General features: G+C 37.8%; 1 protein-coding gene across 9 annotated transcripts in view; it reads left to right on the top strand.

Moving 5' to 3' along the window:
• Positions 1–22,783, top strand: part of LOC145531520 (ankyrin repeat domain-containing protein 26-like) — a 71,524-nt gene that overhangs the window by 39,117 nt on the left and 9,624 nt on the right. For 6 of the 9 annotated variants that reach the window (XM_081554138.1, XM_081554137.1, XM_081554136.1 and 3 more), the window contains 10 exons: positions 190–325; positions 2,024–2,237; positions 2,943–3,126; positions 3,731–3,868; positions 10,164–11,120; positions 12,740–12,892; positions 15,882–15,952; positions 16,708–16,801; positions 17,777–17,889; positions 19,441–19,570. In XM_081554138.1, the coding sequence (XP_081410264.1) occupies positions 190–325; positions 2,024–2,237; positions 2,943–3,126; positions 3,731–3,868; positions 10,164–11,120; positions 12,740–12,892; positions 15,882–15,952; positions 16,708–16,801; positions 17,777–17,889; positions 19,441–19,570 (2,190 nt within the window). Of the gene's footprint in view, positions 1–189; positions 326–2,023; positions 2,238–2,942; positions 3,127–3,730; positions 3,869–10,163; positions 11,125–12,739; positions 12,893–15,881; positions 15,953–16,707; positions 16,802–17,776; positions 17,890–19,440; positions 19,571–22,783 lie in introns of all 9 variants that reach the window. The other 3 variants (XM_081554139.1, XM_081554132.1, XM_081554131.1) reach the window with 1 other exon arrangement.

Here is a 22,783-nt window from a genome sequence, read left to right as displayed (position 1 = left end):
TTGTAGAGACATATACTTGATGATTTAATTTAGAAACACTGTTGATAAAGTTATCCTTTTAATAAAAAATCTGTCCTTTTAAGAAGTGTCTGTTTTTGCTTTAATGAAGAGATATTTATCACCTTTGTACAATTAGTATGTTCTGTAAATATCTTAAGGATATTGTGAAATAGTATTATTTATATGTAGGTCAAAGAACAAATTAATTCTGTGGATGACCTTGATGACTTAACTCAGTCATCTGAAACAGCTTCCGAGGATGGCGAGTTGCTGTACTGTAAGAATTCCATGTTGCTAATTGAACAACTTGACATGGGGTGTAAAGGTAGGACTGCAATGTAAATATAAATACAATGCCTATTTGTGTATGGTGTAGTGGTAATATACGTACACCTTGTCTAGTACTGCTCTAGAGCCAGGGATATGTTATAGTGCTGTGCATCTCAGAAGTATGTTCTGTATTAAAAGAAAATGAAAGTGAGTGTACACACTGAACCACAGGCCTATGATCCTTCTCACTCACTGTACCTTCTTTTGACTCTTCTTTCCTGTGCCTTCACCCAAGGTCAGGTTAGCATCATTTTCCTCCTAGAATAACTGAAATAATCTCAGAACTTCTTTCCATGTCATTCCACCTCCCGGAACCTCAGTCCACACAGCAACTATAATTATTACCTATTTTTAAAAATTCATATTTCATCATGTTACCTCTTTACCTAAAGACCAACTGTTGCTTCTCTTTGCTGCATGGCTAAAGGTCACAATTGTCTAGCTTTATCTGGTTTTATCTTTTACCCTTCTTTCCACATGAATTTTAGAATCAGCATGTCAGTTTCCTAAAATGTCTGCTGGTCTTAGTTTTCATTTTCCTTCAGTTCAAAATACTTTGTAATTCTTCTTTTCATTACCTCTTTGATCCAAGGGTTATTTAGATCCATGTGATTTAGTTTCCAAATATTGAGAGTTTTCCAGAGATCCTTCTGTGCTCTTGCTTCTTAAGATTTGTTAGGTGCATCCAGAAGGACCCTGGGGCTAGGGCTGATATTTCCTGTTTTGGAGACAAGACCTTACTGACTAGCCCATTCATTCACTGTAAGGAGATGTTTTTCCAGCCTGGCTTATGAGGATAGCTAGAACTCCTGGGACTGAGTCAGCACCAGGCACGGGTTCCTGTAGTCTTTTCAGATGGTTTCTCCCTGGTCTTAGGTGGTTTCTCACAGATAGGCGCTGTTCGTTCCTCTGCTGAATACCCGCAGGGCTCCTCCTCAGATCTCCAGGGTCCTTTTTCTCTCTGTTCCTCGTCTGTTTCTCTCCTCTCCACGGTTCTGATCTGTGATCTCTGCCTGCTTTGGTTTCACCAGACTGTCAGCTTCATCACCTCCTGTCAGGGAGTCTGGCTGACTCCGCTTCTGTTCCTTCTCCCCGTGTTGGGGCCTGGAAACTCTCTCAAGGCAGTGAGCTGGGGGATTCCTTAGGCTAACCTCGTGTGTTTCCGGGATCATTGTTCTTCATTCCCTGAAGTCCTTTGTCGTGAAAATCATTGTTTAATGTATTTTGTCAGTGTTGTTTTTGCTTGCTCCACTCAGGAAGGTAAATCGGTAGCTGTTCACTCTGTCTTGGTTAGAAACATGGCAGCGGGAGACTGTCCACAGTGTTGTTCTTCCTACTCTGCTTAGTACTTCCTGCTCATCCTTCATTTCTCAGTGTGACATCTCTTCCCCAGGGAAATCTTTCCTGGACCCAATCTCTGTCCAGTTCTGTTAGGTGATCATAGAACCCTCTTTTCTTATAGTATCCTTCTGAGTTCATAATTATTTTATTTGCCTTTCTCTTCTACTAGACTTCAAGAGCCACGGGCGTCTGTTTTATCTGCAGAGCTTATAATAATGTCTTCCACATTATAGACACTTAATATTGTTTCAGTGCGTAGATGCGTGAAAGTGAAAGGCACAGTCCTTTATACTCAAAAATTACTCACATAAATTTTTTTTTTGTTTTTATCTTTGTTTTCTTCATCATGCAGATTCTGTTAGCTTGCTGAAAATCCGAGATACAATTCTTTCGTATGAAAGATTAGTAGAACTTAAAAAAGGCCACTGTGAACTGCTTAGAGGAAAGATTAAAAAAATGGAAAGTAAGGTTAGTGGGCTACAGAAAGAGCTGTCAGAAACAAAAGAAGTGAAATCACAGTTAGAGCATCAGAAAGTGGAGTGGGAACGAGAGCTCGGCAGCTTGAGGTACTGTACATCTCGGTTTTAAAGAAATATTTGTACTGTTACTTACTTTAATACTGCAGAGACATAGATGTTTTATAATTACTAATTTATCCTCTGGGATTTTACAGGGGAGAAAACGTCATTAGTATTGTGGAGTGTGATTTTCTTGGAAATAATATAGCAAGTTCTTAACAGTGAATGCTTCTAATAACTTAATGTATATTTTTCTAAGTCATCATTTTCATGACCATACAGAAGTCCACCATAATGGAAACCTTATTAATTATTTAGCAAATTGACTTTTGGTTGTTTTTCACTTTTCTGTGTTATATTTAATACTATAAGAAACGTTTTTTCTATAAATTCATTTTTATCTTTCTAATTATTTTGAATACATTTTCTTTAATAATATTGTATTATTTGGTTAAAGTATGAGAACTTAAAAAAGGTCTTTGATCCATATTTCTAAATTATTCTTAAAGAAGTTTATATTACTTTACATTCCCACGCACAGATGTATAGAGTAGTCATTTTTCTCAAGACAGAAAAAAAAATTTATGCAGTTTTATTCTTAACCTTCTGCATGAAAACAGTGAGAATTATTAAGTATTTTTCATTGTATTTTCCCCCATTTTACTATTTTAAACATTATGTAGAGGGAACGAAAGTTATTGTAGCAATGAATAATCTCATGATTTTCTAAGAAGAGCTGTATAAATTTTGCAGGTTCACCTTAAAGCAAGAAGAAGAGCAGAGAAGAAATGCTGATATGTTGTATGAAAAAATTAGGGAGCAGTTAAGAAGAAAAGAAGACCAATATAGTAAAGAAGTTGAAATGAAACAGCAACTTGAACTCACTCTCAGAGCACTAGAAATGGAACTGAAGACTGTGAGAAATGATCTGAATCAGGTAGAGAAATCTTTTGTGAAATTTTCAAATTTCTGACACTATTTCATCAATATTATTTATAGTATCCCTTTAATTTAATATGTATTATTTAGGTTTAGAACAAAATTGTTATCTTAAGTACTAACTGTGACATTTAGAGCTTAAGTTATTAATTTCTTGCCATTCTTGGCTTCTAATAGATGTTCTGTGTATGTTTTCTGAGTGGAGGAATGGACATAAATCAAGCTTAATCATTAACATAATGATTGGCATTTTTGATACATTAGACAAAGTAGTATTCTTAATTCCAATCCATGTATTAATTTTGGCTTTTTTATGTTGAAATACAGGCTAACTTGCCTTGACACTGTGAAGGAACTAGTTAAGTGCTTTGTAAAGAAATTTTCCTTCACAATACTATTTCTGCCTATGTTTTTGCTCTGTGATAAATTTAGGAGGCATTTAAATTAAGATCTGAGTTATTCATGTGGGAATAAAGATCCTTGTGCTTAAAAAGGCTACTTCCTTTAAACAGTTGTTTTCATTTTAAATTCTTCTCCTAAGCTTTTAACTTTTTTGTTTTTTTAATGGTATGGGCCCAAAACTTCATATACTGTCTCTCCAGGTTATAGAAGAGCGAAATGACACTGAGAAGCAGCTTTCTCAAGAACGGAATGCCAGAATCTTACAGGATGGAATTCTGGCCAGTCACCTTGCCAAACAAAAGGAGACAGAAATGGCTAATAAGGAAATGAACTCTGAGGTATTTTCTGTAGTCATTTTCAAATATGTGTGTATATATCTGTGTATATATTTTAAAAACCAACACTAGATATCATAGAAAGTGTAGAGGATTTTGAAAGCCTATATATCTATGTTTTGAGGAGAGAAACATTTTCCATCTATTGGATAAAGTAATATTTGTAATTCAAATCTGTCTGCTGCAGACGGGTAGTGACATACGATGGCCTCATCCAAGGAGAGGCCTTTAATATTTTCCGTAGGAATTGATCTCAAAGCTTTTGCAACTATCTTGGAGGAGCTGGCACCCTGATTGTGGTTTAGGCAAGGAAGACCGTGCGCTACCCGACCAAGTCCCTCTGCTCTGGAGTGAGCGTGTCGGTCACTCCATGCACGTCATCACCTTCAGTCTCTAAATCAGAATCCTTTCTTGGCTCCGCTGTCATTTCTTTAACCACTACTCTATCAGCAACCTTTTCACATCATTTATAGGTTTTCAGTTTGTAAAAACTGTGACATCAGTTGTTAAAACACTTTTGAACACCTTAAAAAGTTATTTCTTTAGAACAAACTTATAAAAGTCCCTCCTCCACCTCTAAAGAAAACAAACTTTTGCTACTAACAATAGACATTCTGGTGGTTGGTAGTGATGTCATTTCCTTGAAAGATCATTAGGTTAGTTTCTCACTTCCCCTGATGGTAATGAGGAAACTATAGGGAGTTCAGAGACCATGTTTTGGATGTCATTCTTCTACTTGTGAGAAAATGAACACTCTGCTCTGTGTAGTGTCCTGTTTCAGTACAAGGAACTTTTGAAAACAGTGATAGATATGCCATAGTATGTATTTAGTGATAATTATTATGTTTTTCATTGTATTTCCCCATCTTACTATTTTGAAAATTATGAAGAGATAATGAAAGTTATTGCAGTAGCAAATAATCTCATGATTTTCTAAGAAGAGCTCTCTACATTTTACCTTATTTACCATTAGTGTATGTACCATGAGTGAAATAAGAGGCTTATTTTGTATTTATACGTTTGCAGTAGAGAAGCAACTGTGGTTTGATGTAACAGGACTAGTAGAGTCAGAAGACCTGGTGAAAAGCCGGCAGCTTATTTATATTTTTTAACTTCTTCCTTTCCAGAATCATAGCTAATGAGTTAGTTGATGTTTGTAGAAGTGCTTAGAACAGTTATCAATAGGTATAATTCTTGTATTGACTATTAAAATGTTAGAAAGGTAGCATAGTCTCAAAAAAGTTTTTTTATGAAATTTAATCTGTTTAAATATAGAGAGAGCTAAGGCTTTTACTCTGGGGTAGCTATAGGTTAGGTATCAGATACAGTGTTTATAAACCTAGCAAGTAGTGTTGTTTATTGAATTATAGTTGATTTCCAGTATTGTGTTAGTTTCAGATATTCAGCACAATGATTCAGCTATATATGTATATTTGTATATGTATGTGTATGTATATATATGTATATATGTATATTTGTGTGTGTATATATATGTGTTCAGTTCAGTTCAGTCACTCAGTCGTGTCCAACTCTTTGCGACCCCGTGAATTGCAGCACGCCAGGCCTCCCTGTCCATCACCAACTCCTGGAGTTTACGCAAACCTATGTCCATCGTGTCAGTGATGCCATCCAACCATCTCATCCTCTGTCGTCGCCTTCTCCTCCTGCCCCCAATCCTTCCCAGCATTAGGGTCTTTTCCAATGAGTCAACTCTTCGCATGAGGTGGCCAAAATATTGGAGTTTCAGCTTCAACATCAGTCCTTCCAATGAACACCCAGGACTGATCTCCTTTAAGATGGATTGGTTGGATCTCCTTGCAATCCTAGGGACTCTCAAGAGTCTTCTCCAACACCACAGTTCAAAAGGATCAATTCTGCAGCACTCAGCTTTCTTCACCGTCCAACTCTAACATCCATACATGACTACTGGAAAAACCATAGCCTTGACTAGATGGACTTTTGTTGGCAAAGTAATGTCTCTGCTTTTAGATATGCTATCTAGGTTGGCCATAACCTTCCTTCCAAGGAGTAAGCGTCTTTTAATTTCATGGCTGCAATCACATTCAGCAGTGATTTTGGAGCCCCCCCAAAATAAAATCTGACACTGTTTCCACTATTTCCCCATCTATTTGCCATGAAGTGATGGGACCAGATGCCAGGATTTTAGCTTTCTGAACATTGAGCTTTAAGCCAACTTTTTCACTCTCCTCTTTCACTTTCATCAAGAGGCTCTTTAGTTCTTCTTCACTTTCTGCCATAAGGGTGGTGTCATCCGCATATCTGAGTTTATTGATATTTCTCCCGGCAATCTTGATTCCAGCTTGTTTCTTCCAGCCCACCGTTTCTCATGATGTACTCTGCATATAAGGTAAATAAGCAGGGTGACAATATACAGCCTTGATGTACTCCTTTTCCTATTTGGAACCAGTGTGTTGTTCCATGTCCAGTTCTAACTGTTGCTTCCTGACCTGCATACAGGTTTCTCGAGACACAGGTCAGATGGTCTGGTATTCCCATCTCTTTCAGAATTTTCCACAGAATTTTATTGTGATCCACACAGTCAAAGGCTTTGGCATAGTCAATAAAGCAGAAATAGATGTTTTTCTGGAACTCTTTTGCTTTTTCAATGATACAGAGGATATTGGCAATCTGATCTCTGGTTCCTCTACCTTTTCTAAAACCAGCTTGAACATCTGGAAGTTTATGGTTCACGTATTGCTGAAGCCTGGCTTGGAGAATTTTGAGCATTACTTTACTAGCATGTGAGATGAGTGCAATTGTGCAGTAGTTTGAGCATTCTTTGGCATTGCCTTTCTTTGAGATTGGAATGAAAACTGACCTTTTCCAGTCCTGTGGCCACTGCTGAGTTGTCCAAATTTGCTGGCATATTGAGTGCAGCACTTTTACAGCATCATCTTTCAGGATTTGAAATAGCTCAACTGGAATTCCATCACCTCCACTAGCTTTGTTGGTAGTGATGCTTTCTAAAGCCAGCTTGACTTCACATTCCAGGATGTCTGGCTCTAGGTGAGTGATGACACCATCGTGATTATCTGGGTCATGGAGATCTTTTTTGTACAGTTCTTCTGTGTATTCTTGCCACCTCTTCTTAATATCTTCTGCTTCTGTTAGGTCCATACCATTTCTGTCCTTTATCGAGCCTATCTTTGCATGAAATGTTCCCTTGGTATGTCTAATTTTCTTGAAGAGATCTCTTGTCTTTCCCATTCTGTTGTTGTCCTCTATTTCTTTGCATTGATCGCTGAGGAAGGCTTTCTTATCTCTCCTTGCTATTCTTTGGAATTCTGCATGCAAATGGGAATATCTTTCCTTTTCTCCTTTGCTTTTCACTTCTCTTCTCTTCCCTGCTATCTGTAAGGCCTCCTCAGACAGCCATTTTGCTTTTTTGCATTTCTTTTCCATGGAGATGGTCTTGATCCCTGTCTCCTGTACAGTGTCATGAACCTCCGTCCATAGTTCATCAGGCACTCTGTCTATCAGATCTAGTCCCTTAAATCTATTTATCACTTCTACTGTATACTCATAAGGGATGTGATCTAGGTCATACCTGAATGGACTAGTGGTTTTCCCTACTTTCTTCAATTTAAGTCTGAATTTGGCAATAAGGAGTTCATGATCTCAGCCACAGTCCGCTCCCGGTCTTGTTGTTGCTGACTGTAAAGAGCTTCTCCATCTTTGGCTGCAAAGAATATAATCAGTCTGATTTTGGTGTTGACCATCTGGTGATGTCCACATGTAGCGTCTTCTCTTGTGTTGTTGGAAGAGGGTGTTTGCTATGACCAGTGCATTCTCTTGGCAAAACTCTTATTAGCCTTTGCCCTGCTTCATTCTGTACTCCAAGGCCAAATTTGCCTGTTACACCAGGTGTTTCCTGACTTCCTACTTTTGCATTCCAGTCCCCTATAATGAAAAGGACATCTTGTTTGGGTGTTAGTTCTAGAAGGTCATGTAGGTCTTCATAGAACTGTTCAACTTCAGCTTCTTCGGCATTACCGGTCGGGGCATAGACTTGGATTACTGTGATATTGAATGATTTGCCTTGGAAACGAACAGAGATCATTCTGTTGTTTTTGAGATTGCATCCAAGTACTGCATTTCGGACTCTTTTGTTGACCATGATGGCTACTCCAATTCTTCTAAGGGATTCTTGCCCATAGTAGTAGATATAATGGTCATCTGAGTTAAATTCACCCATTCCAGTCCATCTTAGTTCGCTGATTCCTAGAATGTCGACGTTCACTCTTGCCATCTCCTGTTTGACCACTTCCAATTTGCCTTGATTCATGGACCTAACATTCCATGTTCCTATGCAATATTGGTCTTTATAGCATCGGACCTTGCTTCTTTCAGCAGTCACATCCACAGCTGGGTATTGTTTTTGCTTTGGCTCCATCCCATCATTCTTTCTGGAGTTATTTCTCCACTGATCTCCAGTGGCATATTGGGCACTTACTGACCTGGGGAGTTCATCTTTCTGCCTTTTTGCCTTTCTGCTCTTTTTGCCTTTTCATACTGTTCATGGGGTTCTCAAGGCAAGAATACTGAAGTGTTTTGCCATGCCCCTCTCCAGTGGCCGGGGGCGGCGGCCGAGAGCAGGTAGGCCAGGCTGGTGCCGGGGCGGTGGCCAAGAGGAGCTAGGCCTGGCCGGTGGCCGGGGGCGGCGCCCAAGAGGAGCTAGGCCGGGCCGGGTGTCGGGAGTGGCGGTGATGAGAGCTAGGCCGGGCCAGGGGTCAGGGGCGGTGGCGTTGGCAAGAGGAGCCAAGCTGGCCGGGGGCCGGGGGTGGTGGCGAGAGGAGGTAGGCCGGGCCGGTGGCTGGGGGCGGCGGCCGAGAGGAGCTAGGCCGGGCCGGGGCCTGGGAGCAGCAGCGGAGAGGAGCCAGCCCACGCCCGAGGCTGGGAGCGGCAGCCGAGAGGAGTTACCCCAGGCCCAGGGAGTAGCGGCTGCATGGGCACCGGAGGGCTGAGAAGAGTTACTCCACATTCAAGGTCAGGAGGAGCCGTCGTGAATAGATACCGCTTGTCCAAGGTAAGGAGCAACGGCTGCACTTTGCTGGAGCAGCCGTGAAGATATACCCCACGTCCAAGGTAAGAGAAACCCAAGTAAGACTGTAGATGTTGTGAGAGGGCATCAGAGGGCAGACACACTGAAACTCAAATTACAGAAAACTAGCTAATCTGATCACACGGACCACAGCCTTGTCTATCTCAATGAAACTAAGCCATGCCATGTGGGGCCACCCAAGACGGATAGGTCATGGTGGAGAGGTCTGACAGAATGTGGTCCACTGGAGAAGGGCATGACAAACCACTTCAGTATATATGTGTATACACATATATAAGGCTTCCCTGCTGGCTCAGACTGTAAAGAATTCGCCTGCAATGTAGGAGACCCGGATTTGATCCTTGGGTTGGGAAGGTCCCCTGGAGAAAGAAATGGCTACCCCCTCCAGTATTCTTGCCTGGAGAATTCCATGGACAGGGGAACCTGGCGGGCTACACTCCATGGGGGTTACAAAGAGTCAGAGATGACTGAGTGACTAACACACATGCACACAACACACAGACACACACATATTCCTTTTCAGATTTTTCTTGTAGAATATTAAGTGTAGTTCCTTATGTTGATCCTTGTTGGTTATTTTATATATACCAGTGTGTATATGTTAATCCAAACCTCCTAATTTCTCCCTTCCCATACCTCCCTTTTCCCTATAATGACTGTAAGTTTGTTTTCTATGTCTGTGAAGCTCTTTCTGTTTTGTAAATAAGTTCATTTTAGACTTCATTGTATAAGCAGTATGATATAATACTTTATCTGACTTACTTCACTTAGTGTGATAATGTCTAGGTCCAAGCATGTTGCTACAAATAGCATTTCATTCTTTTTTTATGGCTTAGTAGTGTTCCATGGTATAAATATACCACATCAGATGCAATTTTTTAGTGTGGTCAGATCTATACATCTTTTGTTGAAGCCTTCCCAAGTTTGTTGTAATTCAAAGAAAAGCCTTTCTACTTCTGAGTTTCTTGAAAAGTGTCTTGGGGTTTCTTTTTTACTTTCATGCATTCATTGTCTTCCATTAAATTTTTGAACTTTTGGGTATTTCTGCTTGTATAAAGTCTGAGGTTTGTATCTGACCTTATTTTTTCCTGTTGGAGACCCACTTGGTGCAGTCTTTTCACTGTATGAACATATAGGTTAGTCTTTCATTTCAGAGGAAATGATGAAATGTCACTTTATTGAGTATTAGCTAAAAGTCTCCTTTGTTTCACTTAGGTTTCTGATAGCTGTGAAGAAGCAAAAGATCTGTTGCACAAAAACCACATGCTGCAGGATGAAATTGCTGTGCTAAGACTGGAGATAGATGCAGTAAAAAATCAGCACCAGGAAAAGGAAAAGAAATATTTTGAGGACTTTGAAATTGTAAAAGGAAAGAATGATGATCTTCAAAAGGCAATAAAACTGAATGAGGAAACATTAACAAAGACTGTATTCCAGTATACAGGCCAGCTTAATGCTCTGACAGCTGAGAATACAATGCTAAACTCTAAGCTGGAGAATGAAAAAGAAAGCAAACAAAGACTGGAAACAGAAGTGGAATCCTGCCGTTCTAGACTGGCTGCTGCCATACACGATTATGAGCAATGTCAGACATCAAAAAGAGACCTGGAACTTGCCTTCCAGAGAGCAAGAGACGAGTGGTTACACTTGCAGGACAAAATGAATTTCGATGTGTCTAACTTGAAAGATAACAACGAGATGCTTTCCCAGCAACTTTCTAGAGCGGAAAGTAAGTTCAATAACCTAGAAATTAAGCTGCATCACACAAGAGATGCTCTCAGAGAAAAGATTTTGATGTTAGAACGTGTCCAGAGAGACCTAAGCCAAGCAGAGTGTCAAAAACAGGAAATTGAACACATGTATCAGAACGAACAAGGCAAAGTGAATAAATATATTGGAAAGCAGGAATCCTTAGAGGAGAGATTATCTCAGCTCCAGAGTGAAAACATGTTGCTCCGACAGCAACTGGATGATGCACAAAACAAAACCGACAGTAAGGAGAAGACAGTCATTAGTATCCAAGACCAGTTTCAGCAGATCGTGAGAAAGCTTCATGCCGAAAGTGAGAAACAAGGTCTGATGCTGGAGGAAAGAAACAAGGAGTTAATCAATGACTGTAATCATTTAAAAGAGAGAATATATCAGTATGAAAATGAGAAAGCAGAAAGAGAAGTGAGTATCCAGAAGAAGAAGAAATTCTCAGACTTCCTGAAAGAAAATTCAAAGTGATTCTTGATTCTGACTAAATGTTGAATCGAGTTGAATATAAAAAGTACATAGACTGTGAATCTATGGTTTCTAAACCAGTCTAAAAGCATACCTTGTATCCAGCAAATAAAAATGAGACCCGAGAGATGCTTTACTTTGAGTAGAGACGTCGTATCGCTTATGAAATGTTAAGAGATTCAGTTCTAAATTGTTAATATAGACAGTGTTAGTGATTTACTCTTTTACTATTAAGGTAATAATTTTAATCTTTATGTTACCACATGTCAGTATCATGATGAAGCAGATAAATGAAATGCTCAAACCTGAAATGAATATTTCAAAATTAAGCTTTAGTTATATGGATTACCTTGACAGTCAATTCCAGGTTTCCCAGATGCTATATCTTATATATTGTACTTTGGCTTCAGTAGCTTGTCATACCTTTTTGTCATATTTGTTGGTATAATTTTAATTTTATTCATGTCAATTTGAATTAATTTGGGAAAATTTCAGCCTTGAATCATTTATTCTTATGGATTCTCAACTCTTTAAAGGCATCTATTTGTCATTGAATCATAATTTGGGACTCGAGTGGTGAGCTTTAGCCAAACTATTCTTGATTTAATCTTCCCATTGCTATTTATGGTATTTACTTAGAACATTTTTACAAACAATTTGCTTATAATTCTCATTTTAAGTCAATTACTGTCATTTGAATACAAGTTTGTCCTCTAAAAATGAAGGATGGCAGGATTTGTGAGCAGCAGGAATGGAGAGAGTCAGGGAGAGGGTTGTAGGGGCTGTGGTCTGGAGGCAGGTGAAGGCCAGGTTATCGAGGCTTCTTGGAGGCCATGGGAGCAACCTCATTTTTTAAATTTCATTTTTCTTTTATATTGAAATATGGTTGATTTACAATTTTGTGTTAGTTTCAGATGTACAGGAAATTGATTCAGTTATTTGTATACACATATCTATTCTTTTTCAGTTCCTTTTCCCAGGTAGGTGACTACAGAATACTGAGTAGACGTCCCTGTGCTCTCCAGTAGGTCCTTACGGTTAGCCAAGGGCAAAGGTGGGGAGGAGGGATAAATTAGGAGTTTGGGATTAACATAGATATACTACTAGATATAAAATAGATAAGCAACAAGGGAATGGCCTCATTTTTCTTCTGAGATAGGAGTCTATTCGAAAGATCTGAGCACTGGATTGAATATGTGAAGATCTGTGAAGTTAATCGAAGCCTCTAATAAAGAAAGAGGAAAAATATTTCCACAGTGTGGAATTTTCCACCACTTTTCCCACCTACACACTCATTTCCTTCTGGATATGAGGTGGTGAAGCTCTGCAGATTTATTGGGAGGGGCAGGACGTGGACAGTGGGGCTGCACCCTTTGTCTGAGTAACTTAATATCAGGAAGGCTGGAGGGTGGCCCCTTCTGTGTCTGTAACCAGATTCAGTGAGGAGGGAAAAGAAGGTGAGTTGCTGTGTGGTGATAATTTTCAAAGTACATATGTTGGAGTTGTCTATTATTAACATAATAGTAAAGTGATTTGATAAACTTAGTGACAGATTGTCTTATTAGGCAGTTGTGAGACAACTTCAACAAGAACTGGCTGATACCCTCAAAAAGCAGTCTATGTCAGAAGCGTCACTGGAGGTCTTGTCACGTTATCGTGCCAACTTAGAAGTTGAGGCGCAGGATTTAAAGAAGAAGTTATGTCAACTCACAAGTCAGGTATGTATGAAATTGAATGTGTTGATTGTTTATATGTAGGATAAAGTGTTTTAGGGCACTCATTTTCATGGACAGCTTTCTTTTGTATTTTCATTACAAGTAATTTACTACAATTTTCTTATCTTTATAATTCACTTATTACTTAAACTCGACTTTCATTCTGCTATTTGCATTGTATATATTTTTCTTATATTATTTACCCTTAGGAACATTAAGAATTGTGCAGCATTCTTCATAGAAATTGAGAGCCTTTTTTTTTCTTTGAAAAAATACTTTTTTTAGTGATACCTGTATTACCATGATAAGGCAAGCCAGATAAAATCAGAGGATGTTTAATGGAATGTTCCAGGAAATTATCATTTCTCATCTTCACTTTTGTGAATGGCTATAGAGTTATATGTATATTTATTTCATGGATTTCAGAATAACTTGTCCAGAAAGGGTACTTTACAAACTAGTTGAAGTTAGGCATTACCTTCTTTTCAGTTTAGATATATTATAAAAGCCTGGAGGTACTCAGATGATGTATAGTATGTACATCCAAAATAGAGAATTAAGATTATTTAGATCCTGTCATTGGATTTTTTTTAAAAAGCTATTGAAATATAATTCATGCATCATATAATTCACCCACTGAAAATGTGTAGTTCACTATCTCTTAGTGTAGAAAGGTGTCACCTGTGACCAATTTTAGAGCCTTTCCATCACCCCAGAAAGGAAACCCTGCATCCCTTAGCCACCACTCATGGACTGCCATTTCCCTCAGCAAACACCAGTCTAATATCTGTCTCTGTAGACATGCCTGTTTGCGGTATTTCATATAAATGGAATCACACAGTGTGTGCTCCTTTGTGGTTAGCTTTTCTCATTTGATGTAATGTTTTTGAGTTTCATCCTTGTTATAGCACGTATCAGTTCTTCTATTTCTGTTGATTGTCAAACAATAAACAGTACGTGGCTAAGTTATTTATCCATTCACCGGTTGAGGAAGTTTTGGGTTGTTTCCACTTTGAGGCTATTAATAATGCTGCTGTGAACACTGATTTACAAGTTTCTCTGTGGACATGCTTTTATTTTCCTGTGGGTGGGTCTTATCTTCAGAGGTCACTGGCTGATTTCACCTTTTCTTGGCCTTTGCTCAGACTGTCCTTTCGGTCTTGACAGTTTTGTTTCCTCTTGGGTAGTCCTCCATTGATTCAGACCTGGCGCCCAGTGCTTTCCTGACTGTCCAGTTCTCATTGAGCCTTTTCTCTTCAGCCTTTGTCATCTTCTGTGAAGAATAATTTAGCCCTTAATGTTACACTGTTATTTTTTTCATGAGGGAGAATCTTGCCTAAGTATACATTCGTTTAACGGAATATTTACTGATATGCACAACACTTGTCTGCATAAATGGAAAATATTTTAGCTTAACAATTGTTAGGACACAACTAAGTACTTTATACCATACCAATAATTTCTTCTTGGAGATACTGGTACAGTAAAATTTTTATTGAGCAACTAAATGTCAAATTGAAAGCACTTAGTCTAATAGAGTAGAATTGTTCAGTTAGATGCTCATTTTTTTCCCTGACTCTGGAAGAAAAATGTAAATTTCCCTTCCTTCATTATGCAGCCAGAAGTGAGATTTACAGATTTCTAGCCTTTCACCAACTGTGAGGTTCTGGGGTTGCCTTCTCTGATCTCCATAGCTCGTAACCTTAATTTTCCCATCTGAGTACTTGCTAGACATTAACAGTTGCTGGGAATGAATTGATTCAGAACTTTGATTTAGCAGTCGGGTAATATTTCCATGGCAGTGACTTCACCTTTCCTCTGATGGTCATGTAAGTTCAGTACCTCTCCATCCAGGAGGTGCTATTTGCATATTAACCCGTGGTCATTGTCCACTGAGTAGTACATAGAGTAAGTAAGTTACAAATTATTTTAAGTGGAGAACACTGCTATTTGGTTAGTGGAGTCAGTGAACGTTTTTGAAGTACTGGACACATGCGTTCTTGGCCTTATGCTCCCCCTTACTGCCACTTGCAATGGTATGGAGAGTGATTTCAGTGTGACTCGTGTAGAAGACCACTTCTGTTGGCATGCCATCTGCCTGATATATCAAATTGTTTTGCAGATAAAATACAGCAACCGTAATAATGCCAATTACAAACAGTTGTTATTCTGTGCCAGGTCCTCTTCTAAATAGTTTATGTATGTACTTAGTCACTCAGTCGTATCCGACTCTTTGTGACCTCATGAACAGTAGCCCACCAGGCTCCTTTTGTCCATGCGATTCTCCAGGCAAGAATACTGGATCGGATTTCCTTCTGGCAATACTGGAGCCATTTCCTTCTCCAAAGTACATTATGTAAACTCCGTAATATAATCTTCCAAACATCCCACTGAGTTTGATGCTACCATTATCTCCTTTTCATGGATGGAGAAACTGAGATACAGAAAGGTTAAGTGATTTGCTCCAGGACACACAGCTCAGAACTGTTGGAACTGTGACATAGGCCCACACATTCTGGCTCCTGTGTAGATACTGCCTCTCACGCTAGTTCCTGAAGCATCCAGTTGTCACCAACAGCAGTGTTAGCTCTCATAATCATTGGAAGATCTGTGGTCATTCACATATGTGGATATTTAAAGTGATGGCCGATGTGGAGCTAGGAATAAAAAAAAAATTGTTTACCATAAGGTAATTTTCTGCCTTTCCCCATTTGAGTAGTTTATAAATTTGTGTATTTATTTGATAAAATCTGATTTAAAGCATGGATGATGTTGTGTTTGAGTGCTAGAGGAGAGGTCAGTAACCTGCAAAGGGCAGAGAAGAAATATTTTCGCTTTGTGGACTGTACGGTGTCTGTTGTAACAACTCAACTCTGCTGTATGGCAGGAAAGCAGCTGTAAACAATATGTAGATGAAAGAGACAAAAACCAATGATGGCAGATTTGCTCAGTTATCAGTAGTTAAAACAGTTGTTTTTTCTTTTTTTTTTAGTTGCAAGAAGCACAGGATCAACTTACAGAGTCCGTGAGATGTGCTGAGAAAACACAAGATCATGTCCAAAAGTACGATTTAAATCAGCATAGAAAATAAGTATAAAGCAGATAAACAGTATAATATGAGAATAGATCAGTAGTGATAATAAACACATTATTGTGAAGCTGTGTAACATTTCAGCTTTGAGCTGTTTTGAGATGCATAATTTTCCCCCATTATTTCCATATTTTGCACATTATCAACAAGTGAAAAGTGAAAGTGTTAATTGCTCAGTCATGTCTGACTTTTTGCGACCCCATGGACTATAGCCCTCCAGGCACCTTTGTCATGGAATTCTCCAGGTAAGAATCCTGGAGTGGGTTGCCATTCCCTTCTCCAGGGGATCTTCCTGATCCAGGGATCGAACATGGGTCTCTTGCATTGCCGGCAGATTCTTTACCAGCTGAGGCACCAAGGAAGGCGATTAGTCACAAATAGAAAAACGGTACAGTTGCCAAATCATCTACTTTACAAAATTCTAGGAACTTGTGTAATTAAACCTGCAGATGTTTGTTCACAACAGTATGGTATTTTAAAAATCTATGTGTGAAGGACTTCCGTGATAGTCCAGTGGTTAAAACTACGCCCTTCCAATGCAGAGGCTGTGGGTTTGATCCCTGGTTGGGAAGCTAAGATCCCACGTGCCTCACAGCCAAAAAACCAAAACATAAAACAGAAGCAATATTGTAGTCAATTCAATAAAGACTAAAAATGGTCCACATCCAAAAGAAAATCTTAAAAAAACCTATGTGTGAGAATAATTATTTTAAAATCTGCATTTTAGACTTGAAACTGAAAATGCCAAGTTACAAACTACAATCAAAAAGCAAGCAGGCAAAATTGAACAGCTTCAGAAAAACCTGTTAAGTACAAGATCAGTAAGTCAACCTCTTAATTTCTATCATACTGAGAAAGGATTTTAATTTTTTTACTAGTAATATATAAGTATATTTTGGACAATGTGAAAAGTCTCATTGATTAGCTTATTGTATTTTTATTGATACTGCTTGCTACTAGTAGTGTGATTCCTCTTTATAGAAGAAGTCGACTGAATTCATAAAATTAATGATTTTAATAGTAAGATTTTAATTTAAAAAATTGTGACAGTCCAAAAGCAATATTTTATATAGACCACATTTTGTTTGTTCATTCCTCTGTCAATGAAATTGGGGTTTTTCCACCTTCTGACTATTGTTAATAATGCTGCCTTGAACATTGTACACAAACATCTGAGTCCAGAAATTTGAGTAATAATTTGAGAATTTTGAGTTTCTTTTGTAATCCAAATCTTTCTGTGAGATTTTTGAGAATGAATCATTTTAAATACTGTAGTTTGTTCTCTTCATTAAGAATGAATACTACGTCTATATAGAACCATTTTTCTGAACGAATGTATTTTTCTTTGGTTGGTTTTCTTTTTTTAAAGAGATGGGGCTTGCATGGGAATTTTCCAAAGATTATTTTAGTAAGATGTGATTTAACAAAACCTGGACTATCTTGAACCATTGATGAAAATTATTTTAGAGCATCTCTAGAAAGTAAAATGTAAATATAGGCAGGCACTCTAAAAATCTTTCATTAACATTTAGTATTTTATGTGTAAAAGCCTCTATTTTTAACAAATAAATGTTGGCGATTTAAATTCCAGAAAAATGATGAAATGAAAAATCATTTTAAGTTGTTTTAATAAAAGTCATCAATTTTGAAATCTGTTATTGGCGTCAATCAGGTTTAAAAACTGTGTTTACTATAAATTCATATTAACTCATGGACTCATGAGAAATAATATTTTTAAGAAAGAATAAGTCTCTCTAGGTGTTTAAAAATAATTTTCTTAATTTTTTTTTTCTAAGTCTGAGGATGAGAAGGAACAGTTAAAGAAATATATTGAATTAAAACAATCTCTAGAAAATAGCTTGGACCAAGAAAAGAAGAAAAATAGTGAGTTAGAAAAAGAGATTACTGGGTAAGATTTTAATATTTCTGATAATCTCAACTATTAATTAAAGTATAATTTTATTAAAACCTTAGACACAAATTCATTTTTTATGTGTATTTTCATAATTAAACACATTATCCTATTTCAAAGTTTAGTGTGGAAAGTCAGCACAATCTGAAATGTTTTTGAGTGCAGCAGTGTTATACTTAAATCTGTAATGATTTCTAAAACAGTAACAACTGTGCCTCTGCATATAGTAATGTCACTCTGTTCCTCGTCATCTATGCTGAATTTTTACTTCTGCAAGGTATCTTTGTTCTTTTTGGTAATCCTGCCTTCTTTTAATTGTGTTCTTTCCCTTCATCATTCAAGTAATTTATTATCTAAAAACCTACCTGTGTTATTGTTGAACAACATTAAAACGTATCTTGATTTGGCTTATATTTTCTTTTTGCCCCAAAATTTTAGTTATAAAATGTACATACAAAAATCTATGTGTAACTTAAAGAATAATAAAATTAGTGACCATGTTTTGATCAGTAAGATAAAAAACTGCTTCTGTTTTTTTGCTGAGTACAGTTAACCCTCATCATCTACAGATTCAGTCAACCCAAGATCAAAAGTATTCAGGGAAAAAAATTTGAGAAAGTTCCAAAAAACAAAACTTGGATTGGTCTCAAGGTGGCAACTATTTCCATAGTGTTTACACTGTATTTATAATTATTTACAAAGCGTTTACATTGTATTAGATAATGTAAATGATCTAGGGATGACTGAAATTATAGGGAAGATGTGCTTAGGGGGACTTGAGCATCCGTGGATTTTGTATCCACGGAGTGTTGGGGGATTTTTTAACCAATCCTCTGTGGATGCCAAGGGATGATTATACATAGGGTTCTTCTCTGATTTTCATTAATTTTTCTCTTTTAATTTTCTCTACATTGCTTTGCATTTTGTTAACAATGTGCTGGGCAAGATTTCTACATCTCTTAAAACAGTCTTGAAGAGACTGGTACACTCTCTCTCTCTTCTGATTTCCTTTCTTCTAAAGCTCTCAGCCTGGGTTATTTCCCGCTTAACTCAGGCTCCAAAGATTTTTCTTTTTTTTTCAATTTTGAGTGACAATCTTGGTTTTTTTGTATCTACTTTCTTTTCTTTTTGTAGAGGCTGTGGTCAGTAGGAACAAACATGTCTTGTGTCTTTTCAAAAAAAATTCATATATCATGTCTCTTCTTCTTTAGCTTAAATACTGATCTCTGGTTTATAACTAATATTTAATAATAAATTAATATTTCACACTGGCATACTAAAAATTGATACTAACTTATTTATAAGAACTCATATATTACATATATCACACACAGTTTATTTAAATGTGATAAAATTTTTCTTCATAATATTTATCTAAGATTAAAATTTAGTTATTATGCTTTCAAGGAATATTAGATTAGATTAGAACAATGAGAAAGGATTATAATTTATAGATTTGTTTGTTTTATCTGATAGAACATATATCTGTTTAAATAATTATTAAATATCTGCTCTTAAAGAACTTACTCATTCTATACATTTCTACAGATTTAAGAAACTCTTAAAAATGACAAGAAGGAAGTTAAATGAATATGAAAATGGAGAGCTTAGTTTCCATGGAGATTTAAAAACCAGTCAAACTGAAATGGATATTCAGATTAATATGCTAAAACATAAGGTAATTTTTAATCAGTTTTAGAACCCCAAAATCACTTAATTTGGGGAAATATAAATCATTCCATGCTTTGAGAAGTGAAACACCGGTTTGCCTATTAATTTTTTTAGATTGGACACCAGTAAAAAAGACAGCTTTTCCCTGTATCATTTTTAGATAAAAAGGGCACACTCTTGACTCTCTCTGTCTTGAACCTGGCTGGTGATCTGAAGCTGAGCAGCATAGCATTAATGACCCCAAAGCGTCCGTTGTTTTGGTGATAGGTTTGTTGAAATCTAATGAACATACCATGTAGTTCACTCATTTAAACTGGACAGTTCAGTAAGTTTATTGTGTTTAAAGAGTTATACAGCCATTACCACGTTAGAACATTTTCATCACCCTCCAAAGAAACCTTGTAGCTTTTCACAATCACCCTGTGCCAGTCTTCCCTTCCTCATCTTCCCAGCCTGAGGGAACTGTGACTCCACTCCCTGACTCTGTAGATGTCCCTTTTCTGGACATTTTGTGTCAGTGGAATCACACAATATGGGATCCTTTGTGACTGCCTTCTTTCATTTAGCATAATATTTTCAAGGTACATCTAACATGTATCAGTATTTCCTTGCTTTTTATTGCTCAATAATATTCTATTATATGGACGTACCACATTTTATCTATCCATTCATCATCTGATGGACCTTTGGGCTTGTTTCTACTTTTTGGCTAATATCAGTAATGTTGCTGTGAACATTTATGTCTAAGTTTTGGTGTGAACATATTTTTTCATTTCTTTTGGGAATACAGGTATGAATAGAATTGCTGTATTACACAGCAACTCTGTTTAACATTTTGAGGACCTGCCATACTGTTTTCCAGCATGGCTGCATCATTTATATTTTTATCCAAAGTGTGTAAAGCATTCCAATTTCTATACATTCCTGTCAACACTGGTCATTACCTGTCTTTGTGAGTATAGCCATCCTGGCAAGTATGAGGTGGCATCTTGTGGTGTTTTATTTCTCTCTCTGAGGAGAGGACAATGAAGATTTGAGTTCTAGATTAGTAACTACTCAAAGCTACCCATCTCTTAGAATTTCAGTAAATTGAGATGAGGTCGAAAGTCTGATTTTGGTAATTAAACTATTTCTAGTTATTTCTTATAGTTCAAATTATATGTCTCATTGCTTACTAGTCTTCATTGTTTTCAAACTTGAGCAGAAATTCTAATGAGACACACCTGCCTATTTGTAAGAAATTGTAATTGAAGGGAACCCTGAAAAAACTTCCTCCTGAATAGTTCTTAAGTCTTTCTTCTAGTTATATGCTTCTTCTCATCAGCATTGTTTGTCATTAAAAATCTCACCCTTGATTATATTCCAGTTTATAGGAGACCAGTTTCTACGTGCATTTAAGTTATGTTTCTTATTATCTCTTGTTCAAAAATCCATTTTTCTGTTTTCCCCTAATCAGCTTTAAATTTAGTGGCTTCAGTAAACAACATTGGTTTCATTCAAAATCTACACTTAGGAAAAGGTGGCCAGGACGGCTGGCTTCTCATCTCCTCGGCTTCAGGTGGGGCAGCTCGAGGGCTGGGGGCTGGAATCGAGTGAAGGTGTGCTCATTCCCATTTCTGATAGTTGGTATCTGTGGTTGGCTGGACTTTGGTGAAGGCAGACAAGTGAAACACCTACCCTGAACACCTAGGCTCTCTTTGCAGCCTGGGCTTACTCCAACATGGGGCCTGATTCCCAGGTTGAGAGCCAGGCAGAAGTTCTGCTGCCTTATCTAACCTCGCTTTGTAGTTCACACAGCATCACTTTCATCATCTTCTGTTCAATAGGAGCAAGTGACTTAGACTTGGTCTATGTTCTACCTTTTTTACAGAATAAATTTTTTAAAACTTATGGGTACATTTAAAAACTAGCACAGTTACTCACTGGCCACAATTTTTTATATTCCTTCCATATGAAAAATGCCCTTTTCTCTACCCGTTCCCTCACAAGTCTCAGTTGTTAGAGTGTCAGGCCCAGGCTCAAGTCGAGGTCTTACCATCTTCATTAGGTACAGATGGCACATGGGGATGAGGTTTCTGGGTGTGATTTCTAGAGTGTGACCCTGTGAGCACAACTCTCTCAGTACTAAGACTTGAGAACTAAGTGGACAAATTATCTGCCACCCATACCCCTACCATTCTGCTGAATGACTAGACTCTCCCATTCAGAAATGGGAAAGGGGAGGCACCATCGTCCATAGTAGCTCTGAGGTCCAGTTTGTTGCTGCCAGCTCTTTGATGAGGACTTGGTCCTGCCCATAGGAATGCTTCTCCTTTGCTCTACCCTCTGGGCTCTGTGTGCTGTTCTTTTCATAAGAAATGACCTCTGTCTGTAGCCAAGTCATGTTTCTTAAGCCAGCTTCTTCTTTATTGAACTTCTAAGAAAATCCCAAAGGCCTATTCTCATTTGTATGTCTTGGTCTCTGTTAGGCCAAGCACTGTTTTTTTGCTGCCAAGGTTCTCTTTAAAGCTTTTAGTGTCCTGTGAATTGGATTGGGGTTCATGTCATTGGAGAGGCTACCCTCACAGATCTTCTTTGAGAGAAGCTCGGCACCTTGAGTTCTTGTGAAGCTGTGTAGGATGATGCCTTTAAAATTCTGATGCCCTTAAGATCCTTAAAGGAATTTGAGGCACCACCTTAAGTCTTTCCAGGGTCTTAATGAAGGGTTTTACAGTCTACAGGCTTCACCTTTAGACCGTGTTTTCCTGGCAGCGCCCTAGATTGGATCTTAGCCCAGAAGCCATTTCTCTCTTTTAGCATCATGTGACAACTGGACATGTAGAGATGCTGTCAAGGGGATACAGATATTGAACCCAAATATAATTGAACCTGGTTCCTTTATATTTAATAGTCCTTTTTTTTTTTGATAACTTATCCCTCTCATTGATGTTACTTTCAGCTGGTTCGTAGCAAGAGTCTCCTTTCCCCTATGTTTCAGCGTCATTTTCTTCTCTTGCCTAGAAGCTGTCACCAGCAGCCTCTTCAAGGCCCATCAGGATTCAGTTTACAATGTCATGAAGCCCTTTGGGTTTTCATTTCTTTCTCTGCATCCATTCAGGTCTCACCTACCTCCAGGTTGAAAGGCATTCTCACATCTTTTAGTTCTTTTTTAATGGCATTTTTAATATCAATATCTGTGCCAGTTATTTATTGCCAGCAAATTGTATAATAAACCATGCCA

Source organism: Giraffa tippelskirchi, chromosome 13 (genome assembly GCF_054371585.1).
Source record: "Giraffa tippelskirchi isolate mGirTip1 chromosome 13, T2T-mGirTip1v1.2.pri, whole genome shotgun sequence".
NCBI lineage: Eukaryota > Metazoa > Chordata > Mammalia > Artiodactyla > Giraffidae > Giraffa > Giraffa tippelskirchi.
This window is presented reverse-complemented; position numbering and strand designations above follow the sequence as displayed.